This window comes from Alosa sapidissima, chromosome 7, assembly GCF_018492685.1.
Source record: "Alosa sapidissima isolate fAloSap1 chromosome 7, fAloSap1.pri, whole genome shotgun sequence".
In the NCBI taxonomy this organism is placed as follows: domain Eukaryota; kingdom Metazoa; phylum Chordata; class Actinopteri; order Clupeiformes; family Clupeidae; genus Alosa; species Alosa sapidissima.
The window spans coordinates 32,174,945-32,188,154 of record NC_055963.1 but is presented as its reverse complement, the minus strand read 5'-3'; the positions used below and the strand labels follow the sequence as shown (position 1 = coordinate 32,188,154).

General features: G+C 39.4%; 1 protein-coding gene across 2 annotated transcripts in view; it reads right to left on the bottom strand.

Moving 5' to 3' along the window:
• Nucleotides 1-3,870: 3,870 nt before the first annotated feature.
• The window catches only part of csf1b (colony stimulating factor 1b (macrophage)), a 30,642-nt gene continuing 21,302 nt past the window's right edge, over nt 3,871-13,210 (bottom strand). For both annotated transcript variants that reach the window (XM_042099427.1, XM_042099429.1), the window contains exons 5-9: nt 6,428-6,617; nt 4,723-4,871; nt 4,460-4,506; nt 4,313-4,356; nt 3,871-4,130 (exon numbers count right to left, since the gene is read on the bottom strand). In XM_042099427.1, coding sequence (XP_041955361.1) covers nt 4,108-4,130; nt 4,313-4,356; nt 4,460-4,506; nt 4,723-4,871; nt 6,428-6,617 — 453 coding nt within the window. In that variant the 3' untranslated portion in view covers nt 3,871-4,107. The remainder of the gene's footprint in view (nt 4,131-4,312; nt 4,357-4,459; nt 4,507-4,722; nt 4,872-6,427; nt 6,618-13,210) is intronic.

Genomic DNA, 13,210 nt, shown 5'->3' with positions numbered 1-13,210 from the left:
ATGATGTGTGTGAATTTAAAAGATAAATTTTCACGTCAATAAAGTACTGTTGTTCGATAGACTTCAAAAGTTATGTTGGTTTTGTGCAAATCCCCTCAGTGGACTACATCTCTCATCTCGAACGATGTACGTCACCAACGTAATGAAATGATAAGATTAGCTGTTATGCTAGTTAACGGTTGCATCTTGCTGCCTGCTTTGTCACTTAACAGTATCTAATGTACAGTCTATGGACGAATACAACTTACCTGATGTGTTTAATCCTCTGACTCATGGTATTTTCATCGGCAAGGAAAGCACAATTAAGACCTGTTGCTGGTATGCTTGTACAATCTAGTGTGGCTGTGAATGAGCTAACGTCATTAGCGCGACTGATGGGTTTGTAGTCGTTGGAATTACGATCTTTCACAGTGTTGTAATTCAATAGTTACGAAACAAACTGCAAATGTCTTTACAGGAAAAATTGTCTTTAAAATTGACAAACATCATATGGGTAATTCAAGGCACAAGTCAACCGGGACCAGAAAATAATTTATTTTTCGCCATAGACTGGCATTCAAAATTTTTTGAAAGATAGGTCCCATGGAGGCAAACGGAAGTGGCGTCACTGGGACACTCTATAGTCCAGTAGTAATAGTTAGCAAATTAGTAACAAACTGAATTTTTCAGGATATGTTCAGAATACCTTTAGGAATGACATACTAAAAGTCCCCGTGAATCCCCTGTGTGCTCTCTGAGATATTCAAGATGGCGTCCAAAATGGCCACCATTTGGAGATTTCTCCGTATCTCAGGCTTAAAACCTGATACAAATGCAATTAAAAGGTCAAAATATATGGTTTTTTTTAGGGTAAGTGAGTTAATTTCATCATTAGTTTCTTGAATGGAGACATTTCATAATAATTAATCACTTCAGTCATCATGTTGCTTGGCTACAGCACTTTGGACGCAAAGTTGCCAACTGGAAGGACGAGGAAAGTGAAGTTCTGCTGATTGCCTTATTGTAAGCTATGTATCGGAACTGATCCAGTGATTCACAACTGGAAGCTCCATACAGCTTCAGGAGGAAGCTTTGACCTGCTTGTTGTACTTGCTGATGAGTACTTGCAGCATTGATGAATGTGTCAAGTAGATCATACTCTTTCTTCTTATGCACCAGATTGAATGCCTTACGCTTTCCTTGGCGATACAGAGCAGATACAGTGTCACATCCAGTTATAGCATGTAACACCATCACCCGTCAGCATTATATATAATATTATGTGCTATTACATTACAAAGGTTATAGAGGGAAAATTGCTGTCTGATTGTTGTCTAACTGTGCGTTCAGACCAAGAGCTCCCAAAGTTGCAAAATCGCTTTTGTCACTGGTAAAATGCAGCTGCTAAATAATAATTCTGTCGTTTTTGTCACTCAAGTCGCTCACGATATGAGAGATTTGAACTTGATTTGAATTTGAACTTGATTTGAATCATGGTTTATAAACATGATTAAATGTATACAGAAATGCCTGTAGCCTAAATGTGCTTTAAAACTTGCCATCAAAGTTATTCCTCTTTTGCCAAACTTTCTGAATGAACAAGGTATTCTTATTCAAAGTTAGCTTACACTAGCTGTTTTTTGGGTCACTGTACCATTTAAGCCCACCATTTAACCTACCATTTAAGGAAAAAGGCATTTTTTGCACATATTTCACATTTAGAAAACATTTAGTTTGTATACTCAACATTTTTAATCCTTAAGCAGTGTATCTATCAGTAGGGCTACATGTATTGACTAATGGTTTGCTCACTACGCTAACTAGCATAACTCATCTTTCTACATAAAGATATAATACAATAAACAATAATCTCCCAATTTACATAATATGAATCTACATACTAAGTCAGTGGCTGAAAATAATTGAAAAGAGGCTCTATCTGAGGGGTTCAAAAACACCAAAGTTTTGAAGCGACTTTATCTGAGCCTCCTTGAGACTGCACAGATGTAAGCGAGCCTTATTCAATATTGACAAATGTGATTGGTGCCAAATAAAACTAACATATAATAAAGACATTGTGTGATTAGACAAAATAATGAATAGCATTAGAGAGGCCCCTCTTTTTCTAAAAAATGACTTCAAAGTTACACATGGGCTTAAATGGTGCCTGGGGTTAATGGGTACACTGTGAATTTTGTGTTATTGTCACATTAATGACCTTGTAATCTTGGTTAACTTTAACTTTAGTAGTGTGTCAATGGTGAATTTGGATTCCTTGTATGAGAAAACATATATTTTAACATTTTTATTGCATTTGTATTATGTTTTAAGCCCGAGATATGGAAAAATCTTTCAATTTTGGACGCCATCTTGAATATCTCAGAAAGCACTGAGTCAATTGACTCAATTTTGAGGTAATGCTCTTGGACTATAAATTTATCATAACTTTTGAAAGGTTAATGATATTCCAATTCAGTCTTTTTTGTTAAATAGCCCACAACTTGCTGAACATGTCATACACTCTATATTTTTCTCTATCTCGTATAGAAATATGCTGAAAATTCATTTTTATGTGAATGAAATTCAATTTTAACGAATTTCGGTATACATTTGGAGAGGATTTTCAAAGACTGTTCATTACTATATAAACATTACCATATTTATTTTACATCATTCGATAGAACTGACCCTTCTGATTACAATGGTATGTATATCCCATTGATGGTATGTATTATACTCAAGAAATAAGGTTTTTTGTGTAAGGAGGTCATCCAGCACCAAAAATGGAGTGTTCGGCACGGGCACGAAAGGGTTAACGTGGACACCTCCCCTTAAGAGCAGTGCATGCAGGTTCACGCTTAGGGCATGTTTGGGACACAGTCGGAAAAAACAAACAAACAATCTTAAGATGAATCATAGAAAACCCTCGTAAGTGCATGAATCCATTGTCATCGGGGAACCGGGCCCTGGGCTTTTCACAACTGAACAAGAATGCTCTTGTTGATTCATTTAAAAAATCTTTTTTTGAGAATTTTGATCATGCAGGAAACATGAAAAAAAAAAAATATTTCCTGATCATAAATATCAGGAAATTAAAAGCAAATTCTGCTGACCACCAAGTCACTGAAAGTAATGTTTCCCCTAAGCCCCCCCCCCCCAGAAAACTACACGATATCAGTTGGCCCACGCTGAGTAAATAATAAAACATATCTGACCCTGCATTTCCAGTCCCAAAAAACATACATATCTCTATACATATGGTCTACCCATTAGTCCAGATGTGCCGTTATTTCCTAGAACACATAGGGCTAAGAGCTATTAACACCCAGGGCATGTTGCCTGTATTTCTGCTGCTGTCGCGGTGCTTTTTAAATGAAGAGCTTATGCTGAGGCAAGATTTTTGTTTGTCTAAGAAGAAAAAATATGTAAAGTAAAAACAAATAGAGTTATCTACTGACCAAATAACTTTGTAAAACCAATTTTAGGATGTCCTGGCAGGACACAGAGAGCTCTATGTGCCCTCCAAAATCTTGATAGTGGGGAAAAAACAGCTCATGACCTAGCCTTTAACTATCTGCAGGAGATTGTGTTTCGCCCTGGAAGTGTGAGGGTTGACAGTTCTGAGGCAGTAGAGAGAATGGTGATGAAAGGTAGATCTGCCGAAACAACTGTTATTGTGTATCCCTGGCAACAATTAAAGATGTTAGGTCCTCAGAAAGATGTGTCTCATTAAGTGAGAGCATATTTGCAGCACATGAGTCGTAGAACATTTCCAGTATGTTTCCAAGTCTTTTTAGTTTCATGGAGCAGACTGGCTCCAAGATGGGGTTAATCATTTTCATATATCTGGGTCCTACTTTTTAGAATTGCTTCAGTCCAGATATCTGTCAGTAGTGTTAAATCCATATTAGCTTTATTTATTTGGCAGAAAAACTTTGGTAGAAAAAGCAATAGAGACTATTTACATGTTAAGTAATATCTTCCCTGTAAAAATACATTCTCAAAGTAGAAAGACTCATATTTATGTCTTAGTTCTGGCAAGTGTTTCAGTCCTCAAAGTAGTCCGTGAGAAAGCGAGAAAATAATTCCTTCCTGCTGCTTCTCCATGTGCTTGGCCTGGCTGGAAGCTCATGCATGTAATCGTGGCAAACCTTTGGAAATAAAACAGGAACTTGAATCTGGCATCAACAGCTTATCAAGACAATACAATAGTGGTTTGTGTGTGTTTTACATGTGTGAATATTTTTTTTTAAATAATCATTTAAAGTGATGAAAACACTGGTTGGAAGAATGTACACTAATCATATACAGTATTTTAAAGTAATTTCCGCACCTGATAAATCCTGCAACTCAATGCTGTGCTGATATGGGTTGAACCTTGGATTACAAGAATGAGCCATGAGTATGAAATCAGGGAAAGTGTTGTAAGTAAGGCTTTAAGTAATTTGATGAAATGTAGAAATAAAGAAATCAGTAGTACCTTTCATGTGCCATGATCTGGGTTCTGTGATAATTATTTTGAAGTTTCTGTTGATAGTCATCAGCATAGACATAAGCAAAGGTTCTTGAGCATGTAAATTATTAGAATTTTATTTTTTTGTTACTTAAATGAAAATGTAATAAGCTGAAAATTCCCAGTGAATAAAACAAACCTTTAATCCAGTGAATTAAATTGTGATTTGTTAGTGAAACTGCATAACTCTGACCTAATGAATAATTATGATAAGTTTAATGTCTACATACCTTGTGTTTTATGAAGCAACAAACGGTGATAGGTAGAAGTATTCCACAACATGCTGTCATGGCAATAAATCCAAGCTTGTAGAAGTTGTGTAGATCTTGGCTAGTCTCATTCCTGAGGTTACTCCCCAGCTTTTCAATAGCAGGCTCCTCTGAGAAGAAATTAATTTGTGACTATCACACTCACAGTGTTTCTTCTAGATCAGGGACTGGTTGTACGCGAGCTGCCACTATGGGGTACTCAAGATGAAAAGGGCAATGTCGGAAAGGTGTTAACAATGATTAATTAATTAATAATCGAATTAATTCATAAATAATAAATAATTTCGAATCGGGTTATAATAATATGGAAACATGAAATTAAAGGAAATCATTTGTAAGGGTGTCACAATTTCGATTTTATTTCGAAATCGATCGAAATTGCATCTCAATCTCGAACTTCGAACTTAAAAGTAGAATCGACGATGCAACCACACCCCCAATGTCACGTCCAGCATGTATGCCAAGACGCACAAACACATGCACGTACTGAACTGCAGCGTCAACACTCCTCTAATTTTAGGCTGCAGCCAGTTAAAATATAGGCCTACACATCAACCTACCGAAATCAAAGCCCCTCTTGCTACTTTGAAATCACCGGTGTGGAAGTATTCGTTCATTCACGTCAATTAAAACTAACTTAGCAACTTAGCGGGTAACAATGGGGCAGAATGATGAAGGCAGAGGTGGAGCGCTTGGGGATAAAAGAAAGGATGAGACAGAAAAGACTGCGCGAAGAAAACAAAAGTATGATGAGGCATATACTGTAGGCCTTGGCTTCACATGGATTGGGAGACAGACTGCCCACAGTGCGTAGTTTGTAGTGAGGTGTATCTAACCGGTCTAATGTTCTTCACACTGTTTTTTTTTTGCGTGAGAGCTCATAGACCAGTTGCACATTTTGATTTTGTAATTTGTTATCATGTAGGGCGGCTAATTAAACATGATGCCTGGAATGCGTCAATAGAATGTGTTACTTTTTTATGTGTTGGATGGTGGGGGTACGCGAGCCGAGTCAGGATGTAGAAGGTGGTCCGCGGGGGAAAACGTTTGGGAACCGCTGTTTTAGATTTTTCTTAGCTGTGGGGGCAGGCCAGGGGGACACCCCCTCCCACCTTCAGAGTGAGCGGGAGAAAGCTTTGGTAAGCCAGTTATCTATAGGGTGGCCATACGTCCGGATTTAGGCCATGTCTGGTGTCCTGCACAGCCTCAAGCCCGACGCTCATTTGTCCTCCTTTTTGGAGTTGCGCTGGGCTTCTAGAATCGGACGCTAGACTGGTAAACCCAGCCTGATCTGCCGGCGATTTCTTTTTCGCCCTGCCGCTCAGGCTGGAATCTTTTTCTGCTGCTTCCGTTACAATTTTGCCGGCTTATCCACCTGGCACGCTATTGGCTGGTTTAAAACGATGACGATAGCGGAGCGACGGCAAAGTCTCTCTCATGACCGTCAATCCAATTCCCTTTCACCTCTCAACGTTGTTCAATGTCTTTTTTAGGTTAGCAAACAAATTGATTGAGTGGGTTTAAATACCATGCACTTTCATGTTTTTTTGCACAACCTGCAAAAATCGCTCGATGCCATTGCTGCTTCTGCAGACCGCTGATAAATAGAATGTTACCTATTAGCTGACTCTTTTATCCAAACCAACTTACAACGTCAGTTAAGTACCTGTGCTTGGCGGGCTGTAAGCAGGTGCCGGCAAAGGTTCCTGCTGGGCATACTCTGTCTCACAGCTCCAGTCCACAGGTGTACTGCTGTGGGTGATGATGTCCAGGTAGAGGGTCAGCACCTCCTGCACCCTGAGCAGGGCCTCTTTGGGAGAGCCATGGTACACCCGTTCAAATGTCACTGGATCCTCCTGATTTTGCAAGAACAGTAGCAAGATTAGTGCTGAATCAGTATAGTCAGTGTCTACATCAAAAGGAGAATTTAGATCATAAAGGATCAGTTCAAATCAGACATCTCAGATTTTGTTCAAATGCTGTCCAAGGCCTGTAAAATATTTCTGTTCAAATCATGTCTTCATATTATTTTCAGCGCTTGAAATTACTTCAGTTTTAGGGTGTTTTCACACTTGATCCCTTTCAGCCCTCTAAACAAACTCAGATCTATGACTCAGCATTTTTTGTGCATGTGAACACTCCAAATGCACTCAGAACCCTCAAAAGTGAACCGAACTGAGACCACCTCGGGAGGTAGTCTCGGCATGGTTTGCTTTAAAGTCCGGCACGGTTCGCATTATCTGTGCATTGTGAACACAAATCGCCCTGGGTTCTCTTTTTGCATTGTAGGCTAGCATATTTTGTCCTACTTGACTTACCATTGCCAAAGGAAGAGAAGGCATGTTGTTTATTATAATAATAAAAAACAATATTATCGTTAGGCTCATGATAGGCCTACAGACATTTGTAGGCTAATTTGGCTACAGCCAAACAAGTTTGTTATAACGTTAACATTAGACTGCATATGTTTTCCTCCAAACTAACAATGTAGAAATCAGCGAACTTTGGATTACATTGCTCACCATTTTTCATGATCTGCTAGCTAGGCTATTATCTCTCTGTCTAACTCTTCTTGCATGTGGCAAACATAAGAGAGACTGCGCAGTGCAGTTAACGGGCTTCTGTTCACTTGTCATTTTGGACGTGAGCTAAAGTTGGACATAGCAACAGTAACCAGGTGTGGTAGAAAAGTGTGATTCACCGGCGTGTTGACTGACAGTTCAAGAGGATATTTTATACAGTGGGCAGTGCTTCGACTTGGCCAGCTTCCCTCGCGGTCCGCGTGCGGGATCACGCAGCATCAAGCGACTTTAATTTGTATTTTTCCAGTGACGCTGCAACGACACTGCAACAACCGGCAGAGGTCTCAAGTGAGCAGGGTGTCTCGTAAAAAGAAATGGAGCTGGAAAACCCTACACAGACTTCACTACAGACTTTAGCAGACTGGTTTAGAAATAATTTAATAGCCAGAAATATGCCTGCCCTGCCCTAATAAAGAAATATTTGGTTAACGGCGAGTGAATCCCCTTTGCAGCCGTAGAAGAAACGCAGGACAAATGAAACATTCTGGTTTTCTCCGAGTGCAACGATGATAGACAGACATCATTTGGACAACATATAGAGCATATTAACCTCCTTTGCTTAGCTAAATGCCTTCCTGTTACGTCCTGTTATCACGGAGTTACAGGCGATAAACTATTTTTGATGGTCACAAGTTTACTTTATTAGCGTTTATTTTTTTGATTATTAAAGAGTGTTTTTCATTTAAAGGCTTGACTTCATGCTTATTCAGAAGAGCATTTAGTGCTCTCCCCAATCCCAGACGTTCACACTGCATGTTTGTTTGTAATGGATGCAACCGCGAGATACGCTTGTCATAGGCGCCGATACCGTGGGTGCTCCGTCTCTCGGGCACCCACTGAAAACATCGAGCACCCACGTGTGCCAGCTTACAGTCCCGGCTAAATTTACATTAATTTAAAATCAAACATCGCAGTTTATGTTAAATTCAGCATCTCTCATAATGTGATTGGATATGTTGCTGTCAATTCCCTACTCCATATACTAACCACTAATGAGAACGTCTCTCGTATGAAAATTCCTGACACTTCCCACCTGAAGAATTAACGCAAGGCTTTGTCGGGTCTTCAGCCCCGAATGTTTAAAATATAGCACTGTGCTTTATGATTGTTGGCTTCTGATGGTATCTTGCTAATTCACTGAACTGCATTAGGTGACACAAATGGTATTGCCTTTATCTTATAACTCCTTGTCTGAGCGACTACCAGTCCTATGGTTTTTAAAAGTCAGATGTTCCCTGACAAAGACATTCGAAAATTAAGAAAGTTTATTGACTTTAAAAATACACTAATTTTTGCAAACTCCCTTCATTCAACCCTTGAAGACATCGCGGTCTGGTGCGCTATGTAGATCGTTTCTCGTACCATTTAATTTCTCAGAATTTAGGTCTACTAGGCCTACAATAACGTCATCACCAAATACATCTTTTATTTTTAGTTGATCAACCACAAAGAGTAGCATAGGCCTACTGTGCACAGTGCACTGACGACTGTAGCAGCCCAAGGTAACCAGTTGTAGATGAGAGGCAACCCCTTGTTTCAGATAGCCTGGACAACATGTTACCTGGGTGTTGCCTACATTATTAATTAATGGTAGCCTACAATAGTTAATTGATTCGCATAACATATAGTTGGCTCAAAGAGTAGGGAATCAGGATGGAGAGAGTCACGCGTGTGTTGCTTTTGCGGGATCGAATCCAGTTTAATGCTAGTTTTCAAAACATATATTTTTTTACATGTCTTTTGTCCCGAGTGGCTGTAATGTAGCCGAGCGCTCATGGCGTATGAAAAGCGACTTCAAACCGCCTAAAACAACTTGTTTGTGAATGTCTGACAACTGCTGCAGTGCATGCACGTGCAAGGAAACCAGTAGGTGGAGAAACCAGAAGGCACACAACACTGGAACGATTTTAAGGCTATTTCGCATAGGCTACTCAATGGTGCTATTTCACACGCATTATAGCGACCCCCACTCACCGGGGTTAGGTGAAAGGTGTTAATAGACGATTGGCGTAGCCTACAGTGGACTAGGGCTGTCAAAATTGCTCAAAAATAACGTTCGAATATCCCCTCTAAAATAAACACATGTATTCGAATATATTGGAATATCTAGGCTATATTATTTGCGCATTATGTCAGTGACGCGCATCATGTCATCTGTTTTTAACTTTTTGTATGGTTATTGCTTGACAGGGGGGATCCCACGCAACCTTCAGCCATAAGGCATTTCCTAATTCACCCGACACTGATATTCAAAATGTTGAAACTATTTCGGCATAGTCTATAAGCAGTTTAATTAAATGTAATGTTAGTTGTAAACAAACGGGCTACTTGGTGAGGCTTGGCCTCACAGATGTGCTCGTGCCTTAAATGGCAATACAAATCTTCACGATAGGCCTATTAACTGACCGCCCGATTCACGTTGGCTGGGGGGCACACTGTAACAAGATTCTGTGATTTTCACAGCATCACTGCTGTTTTTGAGAAAAATGTGTACTGTATTTGTGAATACAGTATGTTGCTGTAGTTTCGCTATGAATTATGGTCAAAAATGGTCAAACTACAGTAATAAAAATTTGCTGCGAATCATAACACAGTAATAAATCTGACTCCTCCCTCACTTGTCAGCTTTTTGAAAATTTTGAAAAAACATGGCGGAAAATCAGTTGGGGTTTTCTGTTTTCTTTTTGCACATAAATACAAAGTTAAGCTCCCAGATAGCAAGGTGACATTGATATTATGTTGATTTTCCATCCAAATCATAATTTTGAAAAGATATTGAAAAGTCATGGATTTATGGTTTACTGGGAAATTTTGACGTGGTGATTGAAACGTGCACCGCGCGACGACGTTTGAACTGTCCGGCGGCGGGAGATCATTTTTGAGCAACAGTTCAGTCAGTCAGACCAACGGTGTTCAGCACTCTGTCAAGTTCGCAGCTCCACCTTAATGGTAAGCAAGCATTTATTTATGTAACGTTAATGTTTCATTGTGAAATTGTACTACATTAAATTCGGGCATGTGTACAGTCTATGTACGTTGTACTGTCTAACTTACAAACTCATCCATGCTTGTTGGATCAACTAAGTAAGTAACGTTAGGCTAGCTATCATAGTTGCTGTTGCTGTGAAGGTGGCAATAACGTTAATGTTTTATGTTACATTAACGTTTTGGCAGTCTCATTTATATTAGGCCTACCTTAGTTCTCAGTAAGTTACAGTTTATTATATTCATATAATTTATATAAAACATTCGCTAGTAGTGCTAGGCCTAGTATGTTACTGTCACAATGTTAGGCTGAAGATGATGTGCTGCTGGTTAACGTTAACGTGGAGGTTTAGCTGCTACCAGCTAACTTATGTAACGTTAACTCATCGTAATCATGTACGGTTTTGTGAGTTTAATAGGCTAACTTTAGCAATATTGATATAAGTTAACTTTAAGTCACATCACATCTGACTATCATTAACCGTTGTTCGGACGAACAGCACGAATGGCTGTTGCTGCCATATGTGTTGCTGCAAGCAAACATCATCAATGAGCTCACCCAGCTGGCTAACATTAGCAGCCAAATATACCTTGCGAAACTGAGTTATGCTAACACCATCTTCAGCCTGGCATTTTGACAGTAAACTCAAAAAACATACAGTATATATATAAATGATTATTTTAAAGTTTCACTTGTAAGTAGCCTTCAGTTTCAGTTGAAAATTGTTATCTAACACTGTTTATCTTTTTTTCTTCTATTTCTGCTAGGTGCTGCTTCACTCTGCTACTGGTGGTGGATCAGGCTGACTGAAACCGTTGGTCTAACGTTAGGATGCAGCACACAAGAATTTCTAAACGGAAAAAAGTGAATAAATGTACTTGCTTTTCAAACTGATAACAAGTTGTCAATGGTTATTTATGCAAGTTTGTGTAGCCTAAACCATACCTAGGCCTAGTCAAATTTATCCTGGCTGTAGATAAAGCAGGATATGAATTTCCCAAAATTACTGTATATAATATTACAGCACTGGTATTACTACTGTACTAAGTTACAGTATGATCCATAAGTACTGTGATTAAAAATACGGTAGAGAATTCAATACTGTATACATTACAGCACTGGTAGTACTACTGTAGTTTGCATTTACAGTATCAGGCATAGGTACTGTGATTTCATATACAGTAGATGTACTGTAGAGTGAAATACAGCAACTTGCTGGTTATTTGCTGCCAGCAAGTTGCTGTAAATTTTACGTTAAACTTTTTACAGTGCAGGGGGGGCCATCAGACATTTGTTCCCAAGGGTCTATGAATTGTTAATCCGGCCCTGCCCCCAACAAACGCAACTTTCCACCTCTGAGACAGATTAAAAGAAGTCTAGAGGACTCCTAACTCACTAAGACCTACTTACTGCAGGCTGCGCAAACCACAGGCCTTTTTTTTGGGCAAGTCTGCATTCGAGGCAGGCCTTCTGTTGAAGAATTTTATATAAATCCTGCGCTAACAGTAATCCTCCTACCCCCCGCTACCACAGCTGTGGATAGTGTGGCATGCTCACGCTTTATGTCTCCTTCTTGCAAACTAGGCCTATAGCTCAACCATTTACGTCTTCAAAAAATAACAACTTGCCAGATATGCCTTCATATCTTTGGGCTTCATTCAGCATTTTGTTCTTCCACTGGAAATTACTATTCTACATTTGCTGCCTGCTGCATCCTTTCTGTTTGTATTGTTTAGAAAATGTTTGACGTCTTGAGTTAATGCATTAAACATTGTTTGCTGGTAACCAGCCACAAATAGCCTACAGATTCTTGCGTGCGTACATTCTCTATTCTCTCCAAAATGTGCCCATTCTATATGCTGGCTGCGTAATTCTGCGGCATAAACCAGATGTATTTGTTTATTGTACAGAAAAATAAAAATAACCTGTCAAGCAGTCAATTGACTACATTGCAATCAATAAGTAGGGCAAATTACGAAACCAAAACGTGGGTCATAGTTGTCTAAGCCTCTGCTGTGAGGCCAAACCCATGAACAAAGACGCATTGATATCTGCAATAGTTTTTTTTTTGGCGAAACAAGCTCACAGCCGAACGAGTCATAGCACTGAAGGGAGAGGCAACTGGCATGTGATCTCCCCACGGGCCAATGGATGTACAAGTTTTCTCCTGTGCCTACGATATTTAATCCAGTGTTTTGTCAAGTTGCAAAATGCTATTCGTTTTAACGAATTTTTATGATAGTACCCTATACAAAAAGTACTTCATACTATCTTAATTGCTTTATACTCAATACTTGACCAATGGCTATTGCATCTGTCTATTGAAAGTGAGAATGTGGCATGTGATCTACTGTGTAGGCTTCATAAAATGAAATAAACAGATTGCTAATGGCCTACAAGCTGATCTGGGGTGCGTTTCCCGTACAACTACGGTTAGCTTTTTACTAACAGGATGCATCGTTCAACTAACCAACATGTAAGTTACGACTGTTTCCCAAAACTGTCGTACTTACATAGTACTGTAAGTTTGGACCATGATAGTTTCCAAACTTCAGTAGTCTGGTGGTTAATGAGGTTTATTAGCACGTGAACGGGCACCAGCACATACTTCTGTGGCGCATTGCGTTAAGGCCGGCAGATGACAGCCGCCGTTGCACAGCAGTTACCAGTCCCTTGTCCAAGAGTTCGAATCTGGGTTAAGATTTTGACAACAATATTGACATCGTTGTTTACCTAAGTTTATATTTTGTGCAGATCATATTATCAAAATCAGAATCAGCCTTCTTGGCTTGGTTTGCGTAAACTAACAAGGACCCCCCCCCATGAAAGTCAAAGGCTACATATTCTTAGCTGACTCGTCAAAAAGTGCGCACCACCTTAT